The sequence below is a fragment of the Anoplopoma fimbria genome, chromosome 16 (assembly GCF_027596085.1).
Source record: "Anoplopoma fimbria isolate UVic2021 breed Golden Eagle Sablefish chromosome 16, Afim_UVic_2022, whole genome shotgun sequence".
Classification (NCBI taxonomy): domain Eukaryota; kingdom Metazoa; phylum Chordata; class Actinopteri; order Perciformes; family Anoplopomatidae; genus Anoplopoma; species Anoplopoma fimbria.
This window is the reverse complement of record NC_072464.1, coordinates 10,976,103-10,999,367: the sequence shown is the minus strand read 5'-3', so window position 1 is coordinate 10,999,367 and position 23,265 is coordinate 10,976,103. Positions and strand designations below refer to the sequence as shown.

Sequence of the window (23,265 nt, the reverse complement as noted above, 5' to 3'; positions counted from 1 at the left end):
TACACAGTGGCGTCCACATCTCGATTTTAAAGCTGCACGTAGAGAAACCGGTTTATTTTTGCTCTAGGCGAGAACCTTAAGTACATTTTGAGTGAATTAACTTTCTCACGACGGTTTTAAAGACAAACATCTCCTTAAGAGGATACCCCCCCCCGCCGCCACACCCCTCCTCTATCAGGAAGTGGACCATCCCTCCGCGTTCAGCTCTGAATCAGCTGAGTTGGAGGCTTCCACCCCGTTGTGTCCGTCGCTTCATGGTACTCCTGGGATGTCTAGGGACACACTCCTCCTTAGCACAATAACAGGTCTACCACCTCTTCTCCTCTGAGCTACGTTAGCGTGAAGGATGCACCATGAGGACCGGACCATCGCCTCTCTGAGTCGGACTGCTTTGAAGCCTCTGCGCATCTCGGGCTTGTTTCTCTGTTGGTGAGTCATTGATGCACCCGTCAGCTAACGTTAGCTCATTTTGTTTACGGTGGTGGTGCCATAACTGTATCTGTTGTCTTGTTATAACCAGAATACCATATCAGTTCTTCTGACACTGTAAAAACAAAACGCTGATATTTGAATATTGCGTTAACGTTACGTTGTTTTAATAGCCAGCCAGCTATATGTTACATTTTCCCCCTAGTTTCAATTTTAGTATTGACTAAAATGTGCATTATCTAGCTGCACACAAACATATTTCACCAACTGTAAATATGCATTACTTATTGCATATGTTACTTGTTTCCCAGTGTTGGAAGCAGTGCTATTATGATGCGGTCTGAAGTCGTGCGGTTACATAATATACTCAACTCTACTGATGCTACAGTTTATTCTCAGGCCGAAAGCTGCAGCAGCCAAGTGTCATTTGGTCACAGTTTATGTTGTCTCCTCATCTGCACATTAAAGTATGTTGTGGTGGAAGTGTCAGTCAGGTGACACAGTCTATAGCTGGGCTTGCTGTGGGCCATAGTGCATGGGTCCACCCTCCAATGCACACACACTCCTGCCTAACAACAGCTTGTAGAAATGCATGGTTTTATTGCACTTGCTGCTGTTTTGCTTATACACAAAATGAGGAAGTGAGATCGTGGATAAAAGCGTCTGCTAATGACTGTAATGTAATGTAATGTAATGTGCACTTAGTTCTGCTTTGCACACTCAATAACCTACAGCTGCCACCTGTTATTAGGCTGAATTTTAAGGATCCTCATTTGAAGGTTGCAAGCAAATAAGTTGTCTCTCTTTGCCGGAAGAATTATGGTTCATCTAAGGAGAAATATCTGAACAAGGTCTGTGTATAATAGAATAAGCCTAATTTTCACCTTAATGAAAAGCTGCAAATAATAACAGTTTGCTTATGTATACATTATACTGTAAGGAACATGGTAAAAAAAAAGGAAGCGTATTATTACCAAACCTAATTTTCACCTTAATGAAAAGCTGCAAATAATAACAGTTTGCTTAATCTGCCATATCACCTGAAAGCCAAAGCCGTAGGAAAATGCATCCTTAATAAGGTAGAGAGCCTTATCTGTATTATTGACAAGGTTGAGTTTAGCTTTTTACAAATTTCAACAACAAAGTCAACAGAGACTTAATTGATGTCTTCACATTACATATTATTTTGATTAAGCAACAAATAACGCACTGTATTCAGTTTTTTAGGGGCATTTTAAACTTCAACTATTTGTAATTTATAATAATAACTCAGAAGATTAATCGTTAACTGAGTTTTCATTGATTAATATTAATATAAATTTTCTGTCAAGAGGCTGATAGTTTGACCACAAATACAGAGTCGCCCTGCACGTGTTGTTGGGTTTGTCCACGATGGTAAAGCTCCTCTCAGCTCAGGCAAAGGGAGTCCAGATGTCTGTGCTCCTCTAATCCTGCCTCTACCCCCCCCCCTTCTCTCTGTAAAGCTTAATTCAAATCCACCACATTCATGTACAGAAATACACACACCACTGCCTTGCCATGTGCCGAAAGTGAGAAAGCTACTCCTTCTAGATCATGCAGTATATTTACTGAAGGACACTTAGTTCTGTTTTCTTGCCTATGTAGCCTAAAATAAGACAGCTTTTTTGAAGCTGCACTTATTAATATTGATTAAAACAAAAGATCAAATAAGAATACTTGCAAAGAGCCCACAGATAATTAGTTGAGTTGGTAGAGATCAAGATAGAGCTAAAAAGACATCGAATATTGGACTTCAATTCATCAGGTGGCAAAAAACACATCTCAAAATGAATGCTAATGTTGCTTTGCTGAATTTGTGCAACCACAACACCATAAGGTGATCCTAAGTCAAGTCGATCTGAAGTGGCCCCAAAAAAGCCTATAAATGCTGCTTTAAATGTCACTGTGAAGACAAGAGAGAAATAAACTGTATCCTTCTGTCAGTTTGGGCCCAGTCCACAACATGTTTTTCTCTGGAAGTGCATGCATAATCAAACAGTTTGTGTTAGCAGGACTCCTCCCTCTTCAGACTGAGAGACAGGTCAGTCAGATAAACACTGACCAGTCAAGAATGAGGACATTTGTCTCCATAGCCTAAAAGCCTTTATCTATCAGAACAGAGCTAATTGGCTAATTCTATTAGCTAGAAACAAGCCTCAAAGGTGGAGGGACGTCCAAGAGGCTGCAGACAAACGGATAGTATCACAGAGCTGATTGTTCTCATGAGGGCGATAAACATAGTCTCTCTCCTCAAACCCTTTGGTCTGTTTCCCCTCTCATGCAGAAATATTGTGCTGAACATGCGGGGATCAGACTGATCTATCATGGATCCTGAGGAGTTGGAACTGCAGAATGACTACCGCTATCGCAGCTATGCGTCGGTCATCGAGAAGGCGCTGCGAAACTTTGAGTCTTCGAGTGAGTGGGCAGATCTGATCTCCTCCTTGGGCAAACTCAATAAGGTACGTTATGTTGCACACCGTGGACTGTTACAAATGGTTCTAGTATAAAACTAAGTTTGTCAATATAGAACTTTGGTCTATTATTTAATGACAGTTGATCTGAATTCACTTAAGCATCTGCAGTGGGGGTTTTTTTTTGGTCCTCATCTTGCGGCTGTCAACTTCTCAGCTGCTTTTGTGAATTTCCGTTCTCTGTACTTATGAGGAAGTTTTCTTGTGTCTCTCTCTCGTATTGCTTGAGTCTTCTAGCTATTTGTTTTGGGCAATAAATATGTACTTTTGCTTCTCCCTTGCAGAGCGTGTGTTTACTTTGGAGTGTCTGTGTGTGTTTTATCAAAATCATTAGTCCTAAAAGTACACAGGGAATGTGATGGAAAAAAGTCTGTTATACACTAAATCTGTATGCACAACATCTCTTCCAGTGTGCCTCTGTAGGTTATACTATTTGATGGTTATGCCAAATTCTAACTTAATATATAAACCTTTTGTTCAGTGGCTAACCCAGTTGTTTTTTCTCTTTTCTGTCTCTTTCTTTCAGGCCCTGCAAAGTAACCTTCGCTACTCCCTCCTGCCCAAGAGGCTGATCATAGGGAAGCGTCTCGCCCAGTGCCTGCACCCGGCTCTGCCGAGCGGAGTGCACCTCAAGGCTTTGGAGACCTACGAGGTCATTTTTAAAATCATTGGAACAAAATGGCTGGCCAAGGATCTCTTTATTTACAGGTGAAGAAACTGGCATGAATGTGTTACTGCTTTAAAGAGAGATCCGGCCTGATTATGTGTGCAGCTTAGCATCTTATAACTTGTGTGTGTGTGTGTGTGCATCTGTGTGTGTTTTGGTTTTCAGCTCAGGATTGTTCCCACTGTTGGGCCATGCAGCCATGGCAGTGAAGCCTATACTGCTGACACTGTACGAGCGTTACTATCTCCCACTCCAGAGGGCTCTGCTGCCCAGTCTTCAGGCCTTCATAACAGGACTACTGCCGGGTCTGGAGGAGGGATTGGATGTTTACGACAGGTACATAGCACATACAGTTTTGTTAATTATCTCAAATTGATCATTTCTTTCTCATTTATAAATGTAAAGGATACGTCTGACAATATTCAGATTATTCTTATTGCCAACAAATCCCCCAAAAAGACCACAATCAATTACTAATTGATCCCTCTTACAATCCTATAGTTCCTGTATCCAAAGCCTTATTCATCTGTGCTATAGGACTCTATTGTTGTCTAGAAGTAATTTAAAACAAATCCACAAGGTTGCATAGACGATCCTGCTATCGTAAATACTCAATTACGGAATGTTTATTAATCTGCATCTGAAAATAGTCCCAAAAAATGCACCGTTTTCTCCTTTAATGAAAGCATACATGAGTGACTCATTACAGAAGCGTCAGCTTGTGGCTGAGAGCCACAGACAAGGTAGGGAAGTGAGATTCTTATTAGATTTCTCAAGTTTCTTCACGTGATTTGTCAAGTGCTTTTATATGACAATATGGAAAACAAGGAGTCCATCTTTCTATTGGGAGCTGCTTGGTGTGCACTTAGACACTTTTATACTGAAACAACAGAGGAATTTTATATAATTGATTGATATGACATCACCAACCAAAGTCAGCCTGCCACTCTGAGATATAGATTTAGTAGAGGATATATTGTTCGATCACATGTCAATGGGTTTTTCCTCTCTATTCTGTCATCTCTCTTTGTCCAGGACTGATGCCTTGCTGCTGAAGCTGTCGCTGCTGGTGGGTCAGCAGGTGTTCTATGGTGCGCTGTGGGGCAGTATGCTGGTCACCCCCATGGTGCGACTGCCTGCCTCTGTCTTTATAGTCACACATTTTGACTGCAAAGCTTCTCCGCGCCAGCAAACACACATGCTAGGCTACGACCACCGACTGGTGGTGAGTGTCTGTGTTTGTCTTACTGCACTTTTGTGGTATGAACCACGTTTAATAATAATGGGTCATTTTTTTGTAGTTTGGAAATATTTCAGTAATTTTTTCAATTTAGTTCTACATCACCATCTTTTGTCATCCGTCTAAACTTCTGAACTTCTCGGCTTCTCTGTGTCTTCAGATGAAGTCGGTGTGTCTTTCTCTGCAAGATTCAAATGTCCTGGTGCAAAGGAACATGCTTGAAATCCTGCTCTACTTTTTCCCCATTGCTGCGTGCCTGGTTGGTACACACATTAACACACTCACTCCCGGTTTTTCTGGACCACATCTTTGGTTCGCTGTGATCTAAGTAAAAGCAGATTCATTAGATTCAGTTTATTAAAGTGAAAAAAAAGTAATTACCCTGTAATTGCCATCATATATATATAGCAGTGGCTGCTGCGTGAAAGTATTGAGTATCATTTTTGTGAGTTGTCTCCAATACTACCGTTTGTTTACCTTCTTTTCCATTAAACATACAGTCTTTCTCGTCATCACACTCCTGTTTTTTCTTGTTGTTCCTCTGGCAAATGTTACTCTCTGTGTTGTTGGTTTAGGACCCAGCGGAGGCCAGTATTGCCATGAGTGGTAAAGACATGATAACAATGGTATCTGCAGCCGCACTTACCCTACTCCGCAGAGACATGTCCCTCAATAGACGCCTCTACGCCTGGCTCCTAGGTGCTGATCACTCAAGTACATTTCAGATATGAATTACCCACTCAGTTTCCCAGTTAATGCAGTACTGTATGTCTCCGTGTATGTGTTGTCAGGGAGAGACAAAAAGAAGGAATGGTGGCACCACACCCTACCCTCTCCACCACCACGGAGGAACATGCATCCTTTTACTTCAGCACATATTCAAGAGATTTCCTTGTGCAGGTAACTCAGTCATGTGTTAGCAAACAACAAAACCCTTAAAAATCATAAATATGTGTTTATTTTTAGTAAAACCGGATTTGTCAATGTTGTTAAAGAAAAAGTTTGACATTTTGGGAAATACACTTACTGATTTTCTTACTAGAGTTATATGAGAAGATCGATCCTATTCTTAAGGTTATACAGTAATTATTAAGCTACAGCCAGAAGAAGGTTAGCTTAGCATAATAACTAGAAACAGTTGGAAACAGCTTTGTTGGCTCTATCCAAAGGAAACAAAATCCATCTATAAATCCCTCCTAAGCTCATTAGTTAAGACTTTATATGTTGTTTGTTTAACCCATAAAAAAAAGTGTGAGAATGAAAATGGTTGTAGTTCTATGGTCTATGTTTGGCACTATTTCCTTACTGCAAGCGTTGACTTGTTGTCTTGTTATCACAATGAGGATCCGGGCAACCAGACTTCCTCCAGGAAGTGACAGCTTCCAGGCTAGAAATAGTCCGCCACATGACTTTTATCTAACTCTCTGCAAAGAAAGTGAATAAACATATTTCCCAAAATGTCTAAATAAACTAAACTAACAAAATGTCTAAACTAAACTATTCCTTTAAGAATTTTATATTTAAAACATTTATATTTCAGCTTGGACATGTGGGTAGGCGCATAATTTGTAAAATCTCGGTCAAGTGTGAAAAGTGTACCAATGTATCCTTTTCACCTGCTGTTCTTATTCTCATTTGTTTGTTTCTGTGACTTCAGGCTCTTATTAACATCCTACAACAGCAGGATGTTGAGAGCGACCCAGAGAGTGTGATTGGGTACCTCAGGCCCTTTCGCATTATCATCAGTCTGCTGGATAAACCGGAGATAGGTAGGCAGCACCGAGCACTGCAGCGTACAAACACGTCAAAATGCTGAATTGCTTGATCCGCCACTCTTTGTTAATGTCGCAGCTTCACTCTAAGCATGTTTCACTGTGATAAAAGACAGCGTTTCTGCACAGGTCCAGTGGTGTTGAACAGTGTGTTGTTGGAGGTGGTCCGAGCCTTCTACAGCTACTGTCGAGAGATGCTGGGGGAGGAAAGCTCAGGTCTCTCAGGCAACCAGCTAGCCAGGTGAGAGCGATAGATGATAGGAAAGATGCAAGGATGTTTATTGTTGAATACATATTTAACTGAACATGTGACAAAATTGCAACTGACAAATATGAGACCTTAGAATATGCTTTTCTTATGTTTTCTGAAACAGTACAATAAAAGAGAATAAAAATGCAGCAGAGATCATAAAGACGGTGAATATGCTCGTGACCTCCATGAACAAAGAATACCTGTGGGAGTACATGACCCGACGCTTCTGCACTTCTGTCAGGTATGGCAGGAATGACTGTGACATGGAATTCTTATTTATAAAGGGGAATTATGCATGTTGACTATAGACATTCAAGATTATAGGGAAAAGTCAGCATTAACACAGTAAACAACATAGAATCAATAATGTGAAAGAAAGCCATCAGCTGAATTGAATAAATTGTTTCCGTACAAAATAAACATGCCAAGAACATAAACGAAATGTGCGTGAACTCTCTTTTTTTAACCTCAAATATCAACCAACAATGATCACTGTTTTTATTTCTCCTTCTTTACTCAATAGTGACAAAAAGGACCCACCAACACCTCCTCGACTGGAGCGCAAACACCCTGCTCCGTCTGTCACAGAGATGTCCGATCTCATAATTTTCCTGCTTGACGTTCTCCCTCTGGTAAACAACTTACACACAGTTGCACACATTTAGGTCACCATTGTGAAAGTAAATTAATGCAGTGAATCTGGCAAAAAAAATAAAAAATGTTTTGCAAAAAACCAGAATATTGGGTTTTGATATTTTGGCAAATTTCAACAAATGACGAATTGAGAAGCAAATTGGTATAATTTTGACAAAATAGAGAAAAATGCTAAGCTTTAACATGGTTAATCTTTTTTGCATGCTTGCATGGTTTAAACAAATATTATCTTTCATTCAGTGTTAGTTGACCAAAGTCTGACTCATAAACACAAATATTGGACACAAACAGTGTTGTTTGTTTTCCCACAGGAGCTTCATGCTGACATCCAGTCCCAATTCCTCCCAGAGATGTTGGGCACCATGCTAGGGACCCTTCACAGCCACATGGACTTTGTTGGCCTGGAAGATGTCACACAGGGTCTACGAGCATGCTTCAAGGTCCTGAGCAAAATCCAGATGCCTGTAGCTTATATGGACATCGAGGCAAGAGCACAGACAGAGGACATGGAATTACAGTCACCGGAGGAGGAAAGCAAAAAGGCTCAGGTTGGGCATTTTACTGTCTGCGCCAATGTGAATTATTTTTCATTTATATTTTTGATGTTTGACTGTGATCATATCAATCATACTCTATCTAGGATATAGAGAAGGAGGGAGAGAAAGATGGCAATGTTGAGGAGTTAAATGGTAACCATGGAGACGAAGAGCTGAACAGAGACGGAGGAGACGAGGCAGAGATTGCAGATGGTGTTTACCCAAAACTCAGGTCCGAAGACAGCGGATTGGGCATCAGCGCCTCACCTTCGGAGCAGCATCTCCCACCAGGGATGAGGATGGTGGAGGAGGAGGAGAATGGAATCTCCAAAGAAGGCGAGGGAGTGTGGAGGAAGGGAGGCAGTGTAGACACCATGACCCAGTGTCTGCAGGACATCCTGGCCTCCATAACCACAAGGTAGACTAATGAGGAATTATTAAATTAGGTATAACCTACATGGACCTATTTTATAAAAGTGTGATTTGTATATATTTTCCCTTCTACCATGTTATAGATACCTGTTGGTGCAGGTGGAGGATGTTGGGGGACAGGAGGAAAGACCCCAGCCTGACCTAACTGCAGCGTCCGTGGATGAGAAGACATTGTTGGCGGGCATAGGGGGACGTGAAATTAAAGACAAACTGGCAGAAATGTTCACTCCACACAAGCTTAAATCCCGGCCTACATCTGAAGCCCAGCTCTTAGCAGCCCCCACAGAGAAGAAAAAGGAGCGTGGGCATTTGGGGTGTCCGGACTGGGCGGCTGGCTACATGCCCCGTGGCAGGGCAGAGATCTCTGAGGCCTGTCGACAGGCCTTCACCGCCACCTGCCACCTGCTGCTGGAGTGTACCACCTTCCCCGTCTACCTAAGTGAAGAGGAAACTCTGGTTCTCCACACAGACATGTTTGGCCACACAGGTCAGCACATAGATGTTAGTTATTACTACTGTCCGCTACTTACTTTAAGCCACAAAAAGTGATTAAAACGTTTTGGTTTTCCACAGATTTTGATGTCCACAACTTGCCAGTGTGGTTGAGGTCCTTGATGACCCTGTGCTGCCTGTCCAGGGACTACACCATCCAGCACATAGCAGTGTCCGCTTTGTTGGAGCTCATCAACCACTCCCAGTCCTTAGCACTGGTCATCCAGGACAAGCACAGACGCTACCTAGGATCTGACTGTAACCCTCTGAGTGGGCAGCTGCAGATGGTCACTGTGCCACCCATCTACCCTCCTCTGCTTCGTGCCATAGAGGAAGGCACGGATTTCTATCAGGTTAGGTTATAATAGGGAAAATGTTGGTGTAACTCAGAGCTAGTGTAAATGCAATATTCATTTTATTTCCTTCTTTTTGCTGTGACTCAGAGGGTGTCCCAGGTACTGTGGAACCAGCTGGACACAGAGCGGAGAGAGCAGCACATTTCCTGTGTGGAACTCTTTTACAGGCTTCACTGTTTGGCTCCATCGGCATCCATCTGTGAAGACATCATCTGCCAGGCACTATTGCACAAAGACAAGGTGTGTAATATGCATGCAAACACGCTGAACACATTTTCATGTTCTCCCAGCATGTGTCAGTTTATCTGGGACACATAAACAGAGCTACTGGGAAATGTGACAAGTGTAGAGAAAAGCCTTATGTTTGCCTTGTGTTTGTCTGCCCTAGGCTGTTAGGCTGGAAGCACTACACCGCTTCACAGTTCTATGGCACCTGACCCGGGAGATCCAGACCAACAGAACCATGTCTCTCGATCACTCCTTCGATCGGTAAGTACATGGTTGAAAAGTGGTGACAAATGGAGGGTAGTGTCTTTAAAAATGTACATCACTGTGTCTCAGTACTCTTCTTTTATAGCTTAAAACATCAGCATGTGTGTCAGTGCTCCTCTGATAGTGGATGAACCTGCTACACAAGGAGGCATTAGTGTCTTTGCAAAGATGCAAAGTAAGAACAAGCATGACAAAGTTCAGCTTCATGCAAATATTCAACTGTGTGCGTGAGCGCAAAGCACTTGTGTTACAGCAAATATGCAGCAGTTAAAAAATGCCTGAATATGTCAAATCTGAAAAACATGATGAATACAATGTTCAAAAACTGCAGATTGAGTAAAATCCTTGACATTTTCTTTTTTTTTTTAAATCTTTTTATTATTCCTATTAGACTTATTAGAGGCATGATTTTCTCTTTGTGTTGGGGTGCTTTATTTACCAAATCTGACTGTTGAAATGTGTGTTTCTCTCAGGTCTCTGTGTGTGGTGGTGGACAGTCTGAGCTGCACAGATGGCTCAATAAGTGCAGCAGCTCAGTGCTGGCTGGTCAGGGCTCTTTCCCTCAACGACGTGATCCGGGTCCTGGAGCCTATTCTGTTGTTGCTGCTTCACCCCTCCACTCAGCGCTGCTCCATTCAGAGCATCAAACAAAATCTCACTGCTGGTAAGTGCATTTGTCAGCGTAATTTGCATATGCTGTGTAAATTATAATTCCAATTAGATTTGGTTTGGCTGTATATGTGTTTTGTTTTATTTCTTAAAGGTAACCTGAAGGTTCTAAGCAACAGAAACCGAAGCTCCACCAAAACCTCTGGGATGTCTGTGGATTCCATGTCAACAGAGGTCACCACCTTAAATCTCATGAACATCGTGGACCGGGAATCCCTGTGGGTAGAGTTAGAAAGTGGCCCAGAGTTGGCCAAACCATCGGACACCTTAGTGGTATCTAGGAGTGAGAGTGAAGAGACGGAAGAAGAGCAGGAGGAAGAAGGGGAAGAGGAGGAGGAGGAGGAGGAGGAGGCAGAGGAGGCAGAGAGTGAACACACTGAGTCAGCCGACACAAGTGGAGCCCAGCTATCCACCGAGAACTCCAGCTCAGGCTCTGTCCCCTACCGCAGTGTCGAGGAAGGAGGTGTTGTCAACGGCCTGCGGAGGGTAGAGTCCGAGCACACGCAGGCGTCTGATTCCCTGTCAAGTGAGGATGAGGAGGATTTGGAGCTGGAGGCCATGGCCAGGTCTCGCCTGTTAAAACAGGAGCGTGAGAAGAGAGAGGCCATCGACTCCCTGTTCCGCCATGTGCTTCTGTATCCTGTGGCAGGCGGATGGCGCCATCTGCTCCAAGGCTTGGCACTGCTAGACAGCCTGCTGCGAAGCAGTGCTGAATGCCCTCTGGTGAATGCCCTCTCCTGCACTTCTCTGGACACAAGCTCCTCTGCACATTTAAACCTGGTCTCCAACCTCTTGCAGCGCCACCAACAGGCTCAGGACGGTCAGGGCTTCTACGGCAGCCTGCTCTCCCCTTCTTCCTCCCCCTCAGTGCCTCCATCGTTGCTCATTGAACTGCTGGTGTCCTTGTGCCTGCGATTCCTGCGCTCCCTTTACCCTTCCTATCTGAGCCTGGATCCTCTTGACCTGCAGGGGAACAGGGAGGTTCAGGTGAAGAGTGTGGAGGTGCTGACCCGGATTGTTAACCAGCTTGGCTGCATCGCACATGGACAAGAGGGCAATGGGTCCAGTGTGGAGTCCATCCACAGACTCCTCTCAGGATGTAAGGTGCAGCAATATGCTCTGCTGACACTTTCTGCATCCATGTATGTCAGCCAAAGGGTGACTGAGAAGGGACCATCCAAGGGTGCGGAGCTTCTGGATGAGCAGGGAGGCCTGTCTGAGGAGAGTCTGGTGAATCTTGGAGCAGGAGGTGGACCGGAGCAGTTCCCCTTACAAATGGAATTATTGAGACTCCTCCAGGCTCTCATAGTCCTGGAGTCCCATGTGTGGCCCGGTGGTGCTGTCTCGGCAGCTGCGTCGTCTGGCCAGCCCGGAGAGCCCCGCGAATCCCCAACAGCCACCACCCCGCTTGCTCGTGAATGGCAAACTGCAGTTCTGTTTCAGCAGTCCATCAAGGCAGCCCAGTACGTCCAAAGCCACCCCATCACAGCCCAAGGAATGTTCGTTTCTGCCGCAGCCAGGGCTCTGCAGCCACAGTACGGCTATGCCATGCACCCCCACTGGGTGTCACTGTTGTGCTCCTCTCTGCCATACTTGGGTCGTTCACTGGGCATCATCATGGCTCCACTCATCAGTCAGATCTGCAGGAACTTGGACGAGCTGGTCAAGCTCTACGAGCATGACGGAGGAAAGACAAATCAGAGGTAGACGGAGCACCTCCAGAACGTATTTTCCACTTCACAAGCACAATATAAAACAGTACAAAGACACACTGCTTAGTTCGCCAATAGTTTTTGTAATTCAAGAAGTTAAGCAGTGTTATTAGTTATGTATACCAGTGTGTATCATGGCTGGAATGTATTTTGATATAATCTAAAAAAAATGTACAGAGAGGAAACTATTGTGCTTTTAATTTGATAAATGTTTCTGTCCTATGATCAGCCTGAGTGGTAGGAGGGAAAACATTGCTCCTGACTACCCTCTGACTCTGCTAGAAGGCCTGACCACCATTACACACTATTGTCTACTGGACAACAAGAAGGTGAGGATGAAGCCCAAACAAATATGTAACTCTTATATGTACGAGAATGTAAAAAGCCATTTTGATCTCTCTCTTTCTCCCTGTTAGTCCTTGGTTGCCTGTGATCCTGTGGATGTCCGTAATGCACGCAACGCTGTGATTGAGGCACTGCCACAAATGCTCAGTAGCATGGCGTTGTTATGGGGCGTGGTCATGAGGGAAGAGTTTCAGAGGCAGGCATCGGACACTGCCCAGAGCAGCAAACACACTTCTACCTCTGTCTACTTTAAAAGCACCAAGGTGTGTAGTGTGCTACATACGTGGATAATTCTTCATTTGTTTTATCCCAGGACAAATGTATTGAATAACAGATATGTGTCATATATGGTGTTAGTGTAGCTTATATCCTGCACTTACACAACTTCTCCTTTTTTAATCAATGTGCATGTGTTATAATGGAAAATGTCAACCATTCACGGTGTGTGCATGTTCAGATCTTACGTCAGCGGATACTGGAGTTCCTGGTCCCTCTAACTGGGCCGTATGGGATTCAGCTCATGGCTTCACTGGGAGCAGTGTGGAGCAGCAGAAGGAGTAAAAGGAGACATAAAAACAAGGTAAGAACTGCAGCGTTTCTAGAAACCTAGAAAGGACAGTCACATGTAGCTCATTGCGAGGCTTTAGAGCAGCTTGCATTTATTCTCACTCCTGTCTTCTTTAGGTTTTGCCAGTGGCCAGTGAGTCTCGTCTAACCATTGTGGCTCTGGTGAAATCCTTGCACACCTTGCAAACAGATGCAGTCTTACAATTGGTCAAGGAGGTGGTGAAGAAACCACATCAGATCAAAGGAGAACAGGTACACATACATACATACATACATACATACATACATACATACATACATACATACATACATGCACAGCTGCTCAAAAGTAGTATGCTGGTGGTTTCTGAGGTCAATTTACCATAATTTCTGTAACATTTTGTATGTACTTTTCTCTCCAACAGAAGTCAACCCTAGTAGATATCCCCATGTTACAGTTCAGCTACGCCTATATCCACAGGTTAGTAGGAAATACAATACGAGTCTCCACCTCAGCTTTGATAAGACTATTCTACAAATGATATTAATAACATCATAATGTATATTTTTTATTTTGTATTAATGTTTGTCTGTGTAGCATTTCAGCTCAGACTCTGCAGGAAAACGTGGCTCCTCTCCTCAGTTTGTTACGGGAGTCTGTTCAGCTAAACCTGGCCCCGCCTGGACACTTCTTGTTGCTGGGGTCAGTTTTTAAAACATTCAGTTCTTATTCAAGGTTCATTTGTTCGTTGTCATTGTACAATACAGGGTTTCACAACAAAATGCAATTGTAGTCCCTTTATGCTACACACTTAAAACAAAATGAAATAGTAGTGCATTACTGTGGTGCATTTTTTTTAACAGCAGCAACAAAATTACTTTGATTGGTAGTAGTAGTACTATTGTATTACAGAATACTCTTAAACAGTATCAGGGCATACACACCGAAACAGCTCAGAAATGGACTGCAGTCTAGGACATTGACAATGATTGACCTGCTAGCTGTATTTGCTCAAACATGTTTGTTAATGTGGTGGAAGTTTGACCGAATAAGGGAGACCAACAAAGAGAAATTTATCTTTGTATATATTTTATAAGCTTTTGCGCAAAAGGACCGAAACCAACAAAGTGACAGTCAGCTACTGACTGCCGAGGAATCGGTACTTGAGTGCCTCTTCACTAGGGTTTTATATGCATAAGAACAAAGAGTCAATAGTTACATTCAACTGAAGGGATAGACATCAATAGTTACATTCAATGAAGGGATGGACATACTTAATATGGAACAGAGAGTCAATACTTAGTAAAGGAAGGGAATTTCTTAAGATGAAGGACATGTCTCAGACAGCATTTGGCACACCAGCGTGGTATACAGATCAGGCATTTGTATTAAGAAAGACAGTTCGTTAGCCAGTCATCAGAGGTTCAAGTACAGTTCAACTGAAAGACAGCCAGATGTCAGGGGTTCGAGCATAGTTCAAGCGGAAGGCAGCCGGTCATGCCTTCGCGCAGGCCACAAATAACAGTATAACACAGAGAGTCATTCTTAATACAAAGGTCATACATTAAATGATAATTCTTTCCTCTACAGTTAACATTTGCCTGTTTTCTTTTGGAAATCTGATACTCATAAATGGTTTCTGTCTTGCAGAATACTCAATGACTTTGTCAATAGGCTCCCCAACCTGGACAATAAAAAGGACACGAGAGATCTGCAGGTATGATGCATGTTGTATTGTGTTAGCTATGATTGAGATAGCGAGAGAGTACATGTGAGATACTATGGTGATGATTGATCGATGGTGACATTTTCGTGCAGGAGGTGACTCAGCGGATCCTCGAGGCAGTGGGTGGAATCGCAGGGTCATCTCTGGAGCAGACCAGTTGGCTCAGTCGCAGCCTTGAGGTCAAAGTTCAGCCACAGGTGTGCCCTGAGGCAGATGAACTTGATGACGCAGAGTTGGATGGTGATCATGAGGGTAACTTTTCATACTTTGGACAAACACGTGCATTCATGACCATTGACCTCATATGCAATTCCCATCCACTGGTTGAGAATATGAACCCAGGGGATCAATATATCCCTCTGTCAGATTGATAATAGAGCTCACAAATCAATACTGTTGCAGTGGAAACACTGCTCTTTCTATAGTACACTTAAAGAGCTAGTTCAGATTTTTTGATCAGGGTATTATGATGTACTCATCCAAAGTCAGTCTATTACCCTCAGTAGATGGCTTTCCCCACTCCACTTGTTTGGAGAAGAAGGCAGGAATACCAGCACTGTAATACCTAATTTTGTCAAAGGAGTCGGTTGGCTTTGAAGAGCATAAATAACACCTCCAATTCCACCCGGAAAAAGGGCTGCCTTACATCGACGTAAATATGGAAATATAGCGCACTGATCCATAGCAATACATTGGTTTGCTTCTGTGCTGTTACTCGTGCCTGCTTCTCTAAACTCGGGGAGCTCTGACTTCCACCTACTGTAGGTGATTTATGAGAAAGGATAAATGCCTTATACAACCCATATGGGGCTATGTTGGCAGGAGGTTCTTTCAAAAAGGCTCAAATTTTTACTCTCCCAGAATTATTACAAGTTCGGTAAAAGTCACAATTGAACTCTGTTTTATCATTTTCCTTATCTCCTTGTCAGAGTCGGTGGCTCAAGCTAGCACCATGGTTTCCTCTTCGGCTCCCTCTGCTTATAGTGTCCAAGCTCTTGTACTCCTGGCTGAGGTAGGTTTTATTTATGGTGAGGTAATGAATGGGTGATTCTTTCTATGTTTGTATTGTTTAACGCGTACTCTTACTGTATAGGTCTTGGCACCACTTCTGGACATGGTGTACCGCAGTGATGAGAAGGAGAAAGCGGTTCCTCTCATTTCTCGGCTAACGTACTATGTTTTTCCTTACCTGAAGAACCACAGGTAACTAGTGTGCAGGGCTATCATAAATGCTAACAGCTTTGGTCTGTTTGGTCTCAGCAGACTTCCTTTGAATTGTGCTTTCTTTCCCATAGTGCCTACAACATGCCCAGCTTCGAAGCCGGTTCTCAGCTGCTGAGCAGTCTGAGTGGGTATGCCTATACCAAAAGGGCCTGGAAGAAAGAGGTCTTTGAGCTCTTCATGGACCCCCTCTTCTTCACTATGGATGTCTCCTGTGCTCCCTGGTTAGTAGGTTTATTTGTTAGAAACGCACACACTCACAGCCACACACAGAGGACTTTTTATTTGTATTTCAAATTGCTATTTCAAATTCAGGTAGACAATAGCAGCACATAGATAACAGATATAAGTGACACAAATATATACAAAGAGAACATTGATTAAATTAAAAGACAATAACAGTGCTGACAGAGCTATTAGTATTAGCCTGGTGGGGAAGATAAGGGTGCCGTTACACTTCCACGATGACACTGTGGGTTCGGACCGCGTTATCAGCTAGCGATTTGCTAGCCAGTGGGCCTCAACAGAGGGACCCAAATGCTCTAAAATGCATTAGGTAAACCTTACTCTTAATATATATATATTAAGAGTAAGGTTTACATATATCTTTACATAGCAATATTTGTTTGCTGCTATATTAATGCTCTGAACCTTTAATAAAATTATGTAGACAATTAAGTTCTAGAAGAAAATGTGAACTTGAGAAATTATTTAGAAAAAAAATTGTGTATAGAATATTGAAATTAATCAGATATACAAGAGCACCACCAGTTTGATTATTATAGTAACAAATAATATGTTTATGTCTAAAAGAATAGACAAAAAATGGAATAAAATGTATTCAAAAAAATAAAAATAAAATTGTTTCTAAATTAGGTTTCAAAAGGTACAAGAAATATCAATGATTGTAAACTTGATGATAAGACAATAGCTAATTAGACAACAACACGGTCTATTTTATGTTAAGTTTTGAAATATACTTCCCTAGCCTTCTTTGAAAACACAGTACTTATAAAGTAAAAGCCAAGCCCTTTTCCAGTTTATGTTCTCAATTTGAGAACTCCAGAAAAACGTGTCTCCAGGTACAGTTTTATTCTTTCTTTGAAAAGTTTGGCAAATTTAATGACTAGGTTTCGAAAAAAATAAAATACAAACAATCAGGACTTGAAGCTTACCACTTGGAGAGCAAAGTAGAAGAGGTAGTCAGTCTATTGCCAAACAAATCCAGTTGTTGACATTGCTAGGATATTAATTAATATATCCTAGTAATGTGAACATGCAGTACATGTCTTTAAATACATGTTATTACTCTAGAGCTGCCCTCTCTTTGTCGATGAGTCGACTAATAGGTTGTTTTGGTCTTTGCTGACTATGATTTCTTAAGTTGATTAGTTGTTTTTAATGCCTTTTTTCATGGTGAATGTCTCATTTCAAAGTAATTTATGAGCACATATTTGGTAAACACAAGATTAAATTTTGACTGTGTGGCTGCTACTGCCTGAAGACGTTGCATATATTAACAGCTCTGAGACAACTGTATCAATGGGGTTCATTTAGGGTTAGTTTGGGGTTCATTGAGGTACATTTGAGTTTCATTTGAAAAAAAAAAAGTTAGTCCAATCGCATAAATATTACAATCCTGCAGAAAATGCGTTGGAATGCTGAAAGCTGAAATCAGTCACAGAGCATTGCTGAATTAAGTTTCAAATGACTTTCCTGAAAAAGCCCAAAAGCCAAGAACTGCACTGTTGAAAAACCTGGTAGTTGAATTGTAAAACTGGCAAAGATGGAAGCTGAACTGAATCATCAAAAGAAGCATCTGGAAGCTGAACTGTTAAACTGTAGAGGTGGTAGTAATAGTAGAAGAAGAAGTCATAAGAAGAGTAGTAGTTTTAGAAGCTGAAGTTATAGTAGTGGTAGTAGTATCCGTAGAGAAATTGTGTGTGTGAGTGAGTGAAAGAGAGAGAGAGAGAGAGGAAGAGGGTGAGTGAGTGAGAGTGAAAGAGAGAGAGAGAGGGTGAGTGAGAGAGATAAGAGAGTGAAAGAGAGCTTTACAGCCTTGTTGCTACACAGCCACACAGAATTAACTCAGTTTTACAGATCTGTCGATCAAATCAACAAATCAATTAGTCGCCATGTTAGTCCACTAAGAATGACTTTAGTCGAGCACAGCCCTAAATTACGTGAATGTTACAAACAGGTTGTTCCGGACTTAAAGGAGATGTTGGTGAAATAAATGTTGTTGAGTGTATGACTAGAGCTTGCAGAGGGATGTGTGAATGAATGCTTTTGACTGACCACCCCAAGGTGCCTTACGCGATCTGGGTTATCCTGCACATGTGTTGTCTGTGTTTTTGATATTTAGATTTTTATTATATTTATATATTTTTTTATTTACCACGCTTTTTTTCAAACTTCAATCTCATTTTTGTTGCTCTGCATGGAGACTATTGTCAGAGCGAGAGCAATGTGATGAGCTCACGGCTCTGGATATTGGAGCAGGAAAAACTGTCACAGTATGCATACTTTGTGTAAAATGATCTTACTTCATATTTATAAAGAAGTATTTTGTCTGACCAGTGTATTTAATATGACACAAATGAATTGGAGCTCATCAATGTCTAATGTCCTTTCCTTCACTGCTATTTGTTTATCTATAGTTGGAAATCCATTATTGACCACCTTCTGACTCATGAGAAGACCATGTTTAAAGACCTCATGAGTGAGTACAGCTTCTAGGAAATGTTTGTAGTGCAGCAACGATACAATTGTAATCTGAAGGTGAGAGATAATCTGTGACAAAAAAGGTTCATTTTTTACTTTTAACATCTTCTGTATTTATTTCTCCTGTAGGCATGCAGAGCGGCTCCCTGAAACTGTTTACTAACGTGGACCAGAAACCCATGCTGCTGAAGCGCCAGGCATTCGCCATGTTCAGTGGAGAACTGGACCAGTATCACCTGTATCTGCCCCTCATTCAAGGTGCAGTGCTGTTACTGGATATTTATGTCGATTAACTGTGTTCTATCGATTATAATACTTCATTCCCCTCCTTTCAGAGCGTCTCACTGAGGCTTTGCGTATGAACCCTAGTCCTAGTGTTTCAGCCCAGATTTTCCTGATGTTTCGTGTTCTCCTGGTGCGGATTTCATCCCAGCACCTCACATCTCTTTGGCCGATCATGGTCACAGAACTGGTACGTTCCCATCTTCTAAGAGCCTTGCTTCATATACTGCTCCAATACTGTGCGAGTGCTTATTTTGTTTGTTGTTAATGGAAACTTATTTTTCAACTTGTTTTTTTCAGATTCGCGTATTTGCTCGTCTAGAGAAGGCTATGCAGTTAGAGAAAGACGTCTCAAAGTGAGATGATTATTTCATTCACAAATTCATATTTTATTGACACTGTGTTTACGCTATTGCTCCAAATACTTTTCTTGTGTACCACCTAGGCTGGCTAAAGTGGTGCGGGGAGCCCAGGACAGGAATGGACCAGTGAATTTCTCTCAGGCAGAGTTGGACATGTACCTGTCAGCCTGCAAGTTTCTGGACACCTCCCTGGCTTTTCCTCCAGAGAGGATGCCACTCTTTCAGATGTAAGAGCTCAGGACAAAATAAGCTCAGACTTAAATAAATCCTAGCATATGTCTTTGTATAATTTGTGGTGTTGTGTTAGTTATTTTGTCAGTGTACTATTTTCCATCTTACCTTTTCTGTGTAACTATGTTTTCCATGTACAGGTATCGCTGGGCCTTTGTCCCTGAGGTGGATGTGAATCGCTACTCTGGGCCAGAGTCTGCTCTGATTGAAGGCGAGCAGGAATGCACACCCCATGTTGTCAGAGTACTGGAGGGGATACAGCAGCGATATGGGGTAAGATAATACCTGGGTGAAACAGTAAATTTAAAACTTCTAGATTGTCATTCTCATTTAAGAGTCCACAGTCTTAAATGGTTCTTTTGATGAGATTGATTTTTGGCACAAACATCCACTTGGACTCAAGGATGAACTGATGAGATTTGATGGTCAAAGGTCAAGGTAACTGTGACACAAGTCATGTTTTTGACATAACTCAAGAATAGAAATGTGCAAAATACAACAATTTTACCCAAATGTCTTATAGGATAAAATAATGAAGTGATGGCATTTTGGACAGACTTGGATGTAAACTACCACTTCACTTGATGGCGGAGGCGTATTATTGAAGGCGGTAATTCTAGTTTGATGAATATGTAAATTCACCCTTCGCTAAGTCCCGCCCCCTCAAACACTGGCCAATCATAGCGTAGCATCAGCCAGCTCCGACAACTAACCGGCTCATCTCCACTGACTCTCGTGCGATCGTTTCAGATTGTCTTCATTTTCAGGCCCACAACAGGGTTGTTCCTTAATTTCATTGTCTTCTTCCTCGATGTCCAGGTGACAACTTGTTGTTTACTGCTTTATGCACACTTTGCGAGCGTCCACATTTCTGCAGACTTTACCTGAGGGAAATGCCAACCACAATACACAGCTTGGTGAGATTTAACACAGGGTTACCAGGGGATACCCAGAGGCTGTAAAACAAAAAAAGGGTTAACAATGAGGACGGCTCATAGGTATTTAGCGTCACATATTACATTTTCACAGATACCACGGTAAATTTGAGGAATGCAAGCATTGGCTATATCACACAACTGGTTTATTCATCAACAATGTCTTTTATTTAATTTCTCTTTATCGTGTTTTGTCACTGCAAAGTGCTGTCTCAGCCATTTGAAACCCTTGCAACTAGGGAAAAGACCATCTTTCTAACAGTATAATACTTATTTAAGTCCTTGGGTTTTGGGCCTTAAACCTTGATGTGGTAATATTCAAGGTGTTCATTTGTAAGACCATATTAACAGAGTTCAGCGGAAACTGAACTCTGTTAATATGGTCTTACAAATGAACATATAAAGTCCAAAAGTAACATTCATTCAAGTTGTGTTTTTACAGCATCTCAATCTGATTATGATATCCTGTCTTGATATTCCAGACACTGAATGGGCTGAGTGAGGAATCTTCCACAGAGCGTTTGGAGTTCCCGCTCCTCACTCAACGCTCGCTGTCCTCCATCACCCAGCTGTTGCCTTTCCTTCGCACCCTTTGCTGTTCCTTCCAGGGCCCTCCTCCCAACAGCCAGCCCATGCCACACCTCCCAGTAGCAGACTACCCAGCAGCCAGTGCAGACACAATCCTGAAGAGACTGGAGTGCATCACTGAAGAAGAGTTCCTGGACTCCATGGAGAGTTAGAACTCGGGCATGAAGCAAGCTTTCATGAAATAAGTCCTCTTCTCAAACTCTTAGACTTGCAGCCATACAATTGGAATATTTGAAATAAGTAGTCGGTGTATTGTGAACTAGAACAAAAAAAGAATGGTTTTGGAATTCCTTTTTTTATGTTTTAACTTGTCTGATCTCCACATAATTATGTGTACCTCTGAGGCGCTCTCACACTGAATCTGTATTGGAAAAGCTAAGGGACTTTTGTTGTAGTTACTTCAGTGGGTGTTTTGGTTGTCACGGTAGGAGTATTAATTACAAATTACTGTGGAATGCTTGTTTCACTCTCAAGGATGAGTATCTTCTTGGTTGCAAAATATTTACACATTTAGATTGTGTCAGTGTCTACACTCTTTGTTTTATATGGTTTTAGTTATAATATGTTATAATTAGGCGCCATGCACCTTATAATAATAATAGTAGTACCAGTAAATATTTTTTAAGTTTGACACCAAATAACAGATTCACTGTAAAGAACCTCATTAAGTATTGTTGATATGAGCTTTTGACTTTCGCATAACCTCTGGTTAACCACAACGTCTGGTGCGTGCATTATGTCTGTCTGACTATCAGAATGTAAAATCTACTGTATATGGCTGCTGTTAGGTACTTTCTCTTTAATTGTTACTGGATACATCATTATGGAACCTCGAACCCTTTCACTAAGATTTAAGTTGTGAGTCAGTTACTGAATGTGATTTGTGTACACCTGGAAAACCCTTTGAAATATTATTTGGTGTACCCTGCTAAACTACATGCTTTCCATTTCTGGTGTTTAAGGGAAATCGTTTTTTGCAACTGCCTATGATCTTTTTGTTCCACAATGCTGAATGCTTACGTAATTTATCTTGGATGTGTAAAGGACCATGTCATGTTTTAAATTAAGAGAAATAAAACTCATTAAATTACATATTAAGCTGAAATACTGTGTTTTCACTTTACAGCTTCAGTTGCTTGTTTCCCTGCATTTATGTTGGAGAAAAATTGCTGATGACTGAAAAATGTGGAAATGGAATTGGCGTTCCGACCCCGATTCCTCCTGCTCACATGCTGAAGTGACCGTGGGCAAGACACTGAACACTTAAGCCTTGTTCTCCAGTTGTTCTCCATACAACAAATGTTGCAACGACTACTTTGCTTAATCAGCTGACACAAAAATGTGAAAGCCCAAAAATAGACCGATAACTGCACAAATGAGGTAGAAAGTGATGTATACAGTTTTACAACAGGGTTGAAATAAATGTAAGGTTACAACTGTATCAAACTAACACATAACTGATACAAACAAATAATGCACACTAAACACATCCGGAAAAACGTAATTGCAGCATTTCTTTTTAGCTAAAACTACATTGTGCAGGCTTAAATCACTTTCAGAAAGCTGCAAGCTTTGGATTTAAATTACAATACAGCCCCTTTTATCCCGTGATATAATGCTGTAGACACCAATCCAGTGCCAACATCATTCTCTTCTTAACAACTCCACAGAAATAAATCAAATTTTACAGTGTCCAAACGCTGGAATTACAATTTGCCTGTAAATTAATGGATAATATTTGAGGTAAATCAAATTTGCCGGTACGATCACTAATAATCCTTATTTAAATCAGTGGTTCTCAAATGGGGGTACGTGAGATTTAAAAAAATATATATTTAAAATTAGCATCCATTCAAAAATCCTTTAAAAATTGTTATTTAATAAATATTCAATAAAATATAAGTGTAAGTTCATAAACTGAATTTAATGCAACAATGCAATCGTCAGTGTTGACAGTTTAATAAATCAGACGCTGATGGCAGAGCGCTTAGTATTACACCTTTTTTTCAACCAAAAATGCTTTGCGCTGGTTAGGGGGTACTTGGCTAGAAAAGTATTTCACAGGGGGTACATCACTGAAAAAAGGTTGAGAACCACTGATTTAA

The 23,265-nt window shown here is 41.6% G+C and overlaps 1 protein-coding gene across 1 annotated transcript; it reads left to right on the top strand.

The window, feature by feature from the left end:
• The first annotated feature begins 233 nt into the window (after nt 1–233).
• Nucleotides 234–22,254, top strand: dop1b (DOP1 leucine zipper like protein B). Its single transcript, XM_054614819.1, has 38 exons — nt 234–429; nt 2,735–2,912; nt 3,451–3,632; nt 3,757–3,927; nt 4,627–4,816; nt 4,992–5,090; nt 5,407–5,545; nt 5,637–5,731; nt 6,489–6,600; nt 6,733–6,844; nt 6,978–7,097; nt 7,380–7,488; nt 7,822–8,058; nt 8,151–8,464; nt 8,562–8,965; nt 9,052–9,323; nt 9,414–9,566; nt 9,715–9,815; nt 10,292–10,482; nt 10,582–12,190; nt 12,429–12,528; nt 12,616–12,807; nt 13,002–13,124; nt 13,229–13,363; nt 13,516–13,571; nt 13,689–13,793; nt 14,742–14,808; nt 14,910–15,069; nt 15,747–15,829; nt 15,911–16,020; nt 16,113–16,262; nt 18,699–18,760; nt 18,892–19,020; nt 19,098–19,234; nt 19,345–19,400; nt 19,490–19,633; nt 19,778–19,910; nt 21,055–22,254. Exons 2-38 carry the CDS (start codon nt 2,775–2,777, stop codon nt 21,310–21,312), a joined length of 6,948 nt encoding a protein of 2,315 aa, XP_054470794.1. The 5' UTR covers nt 234–429; nt 2,735–2,774; the 3' UTR covers nt 21,313–22,254.
• Nucleotides 22,255–23,265: the final 1,011 nt, after the last annotated feature.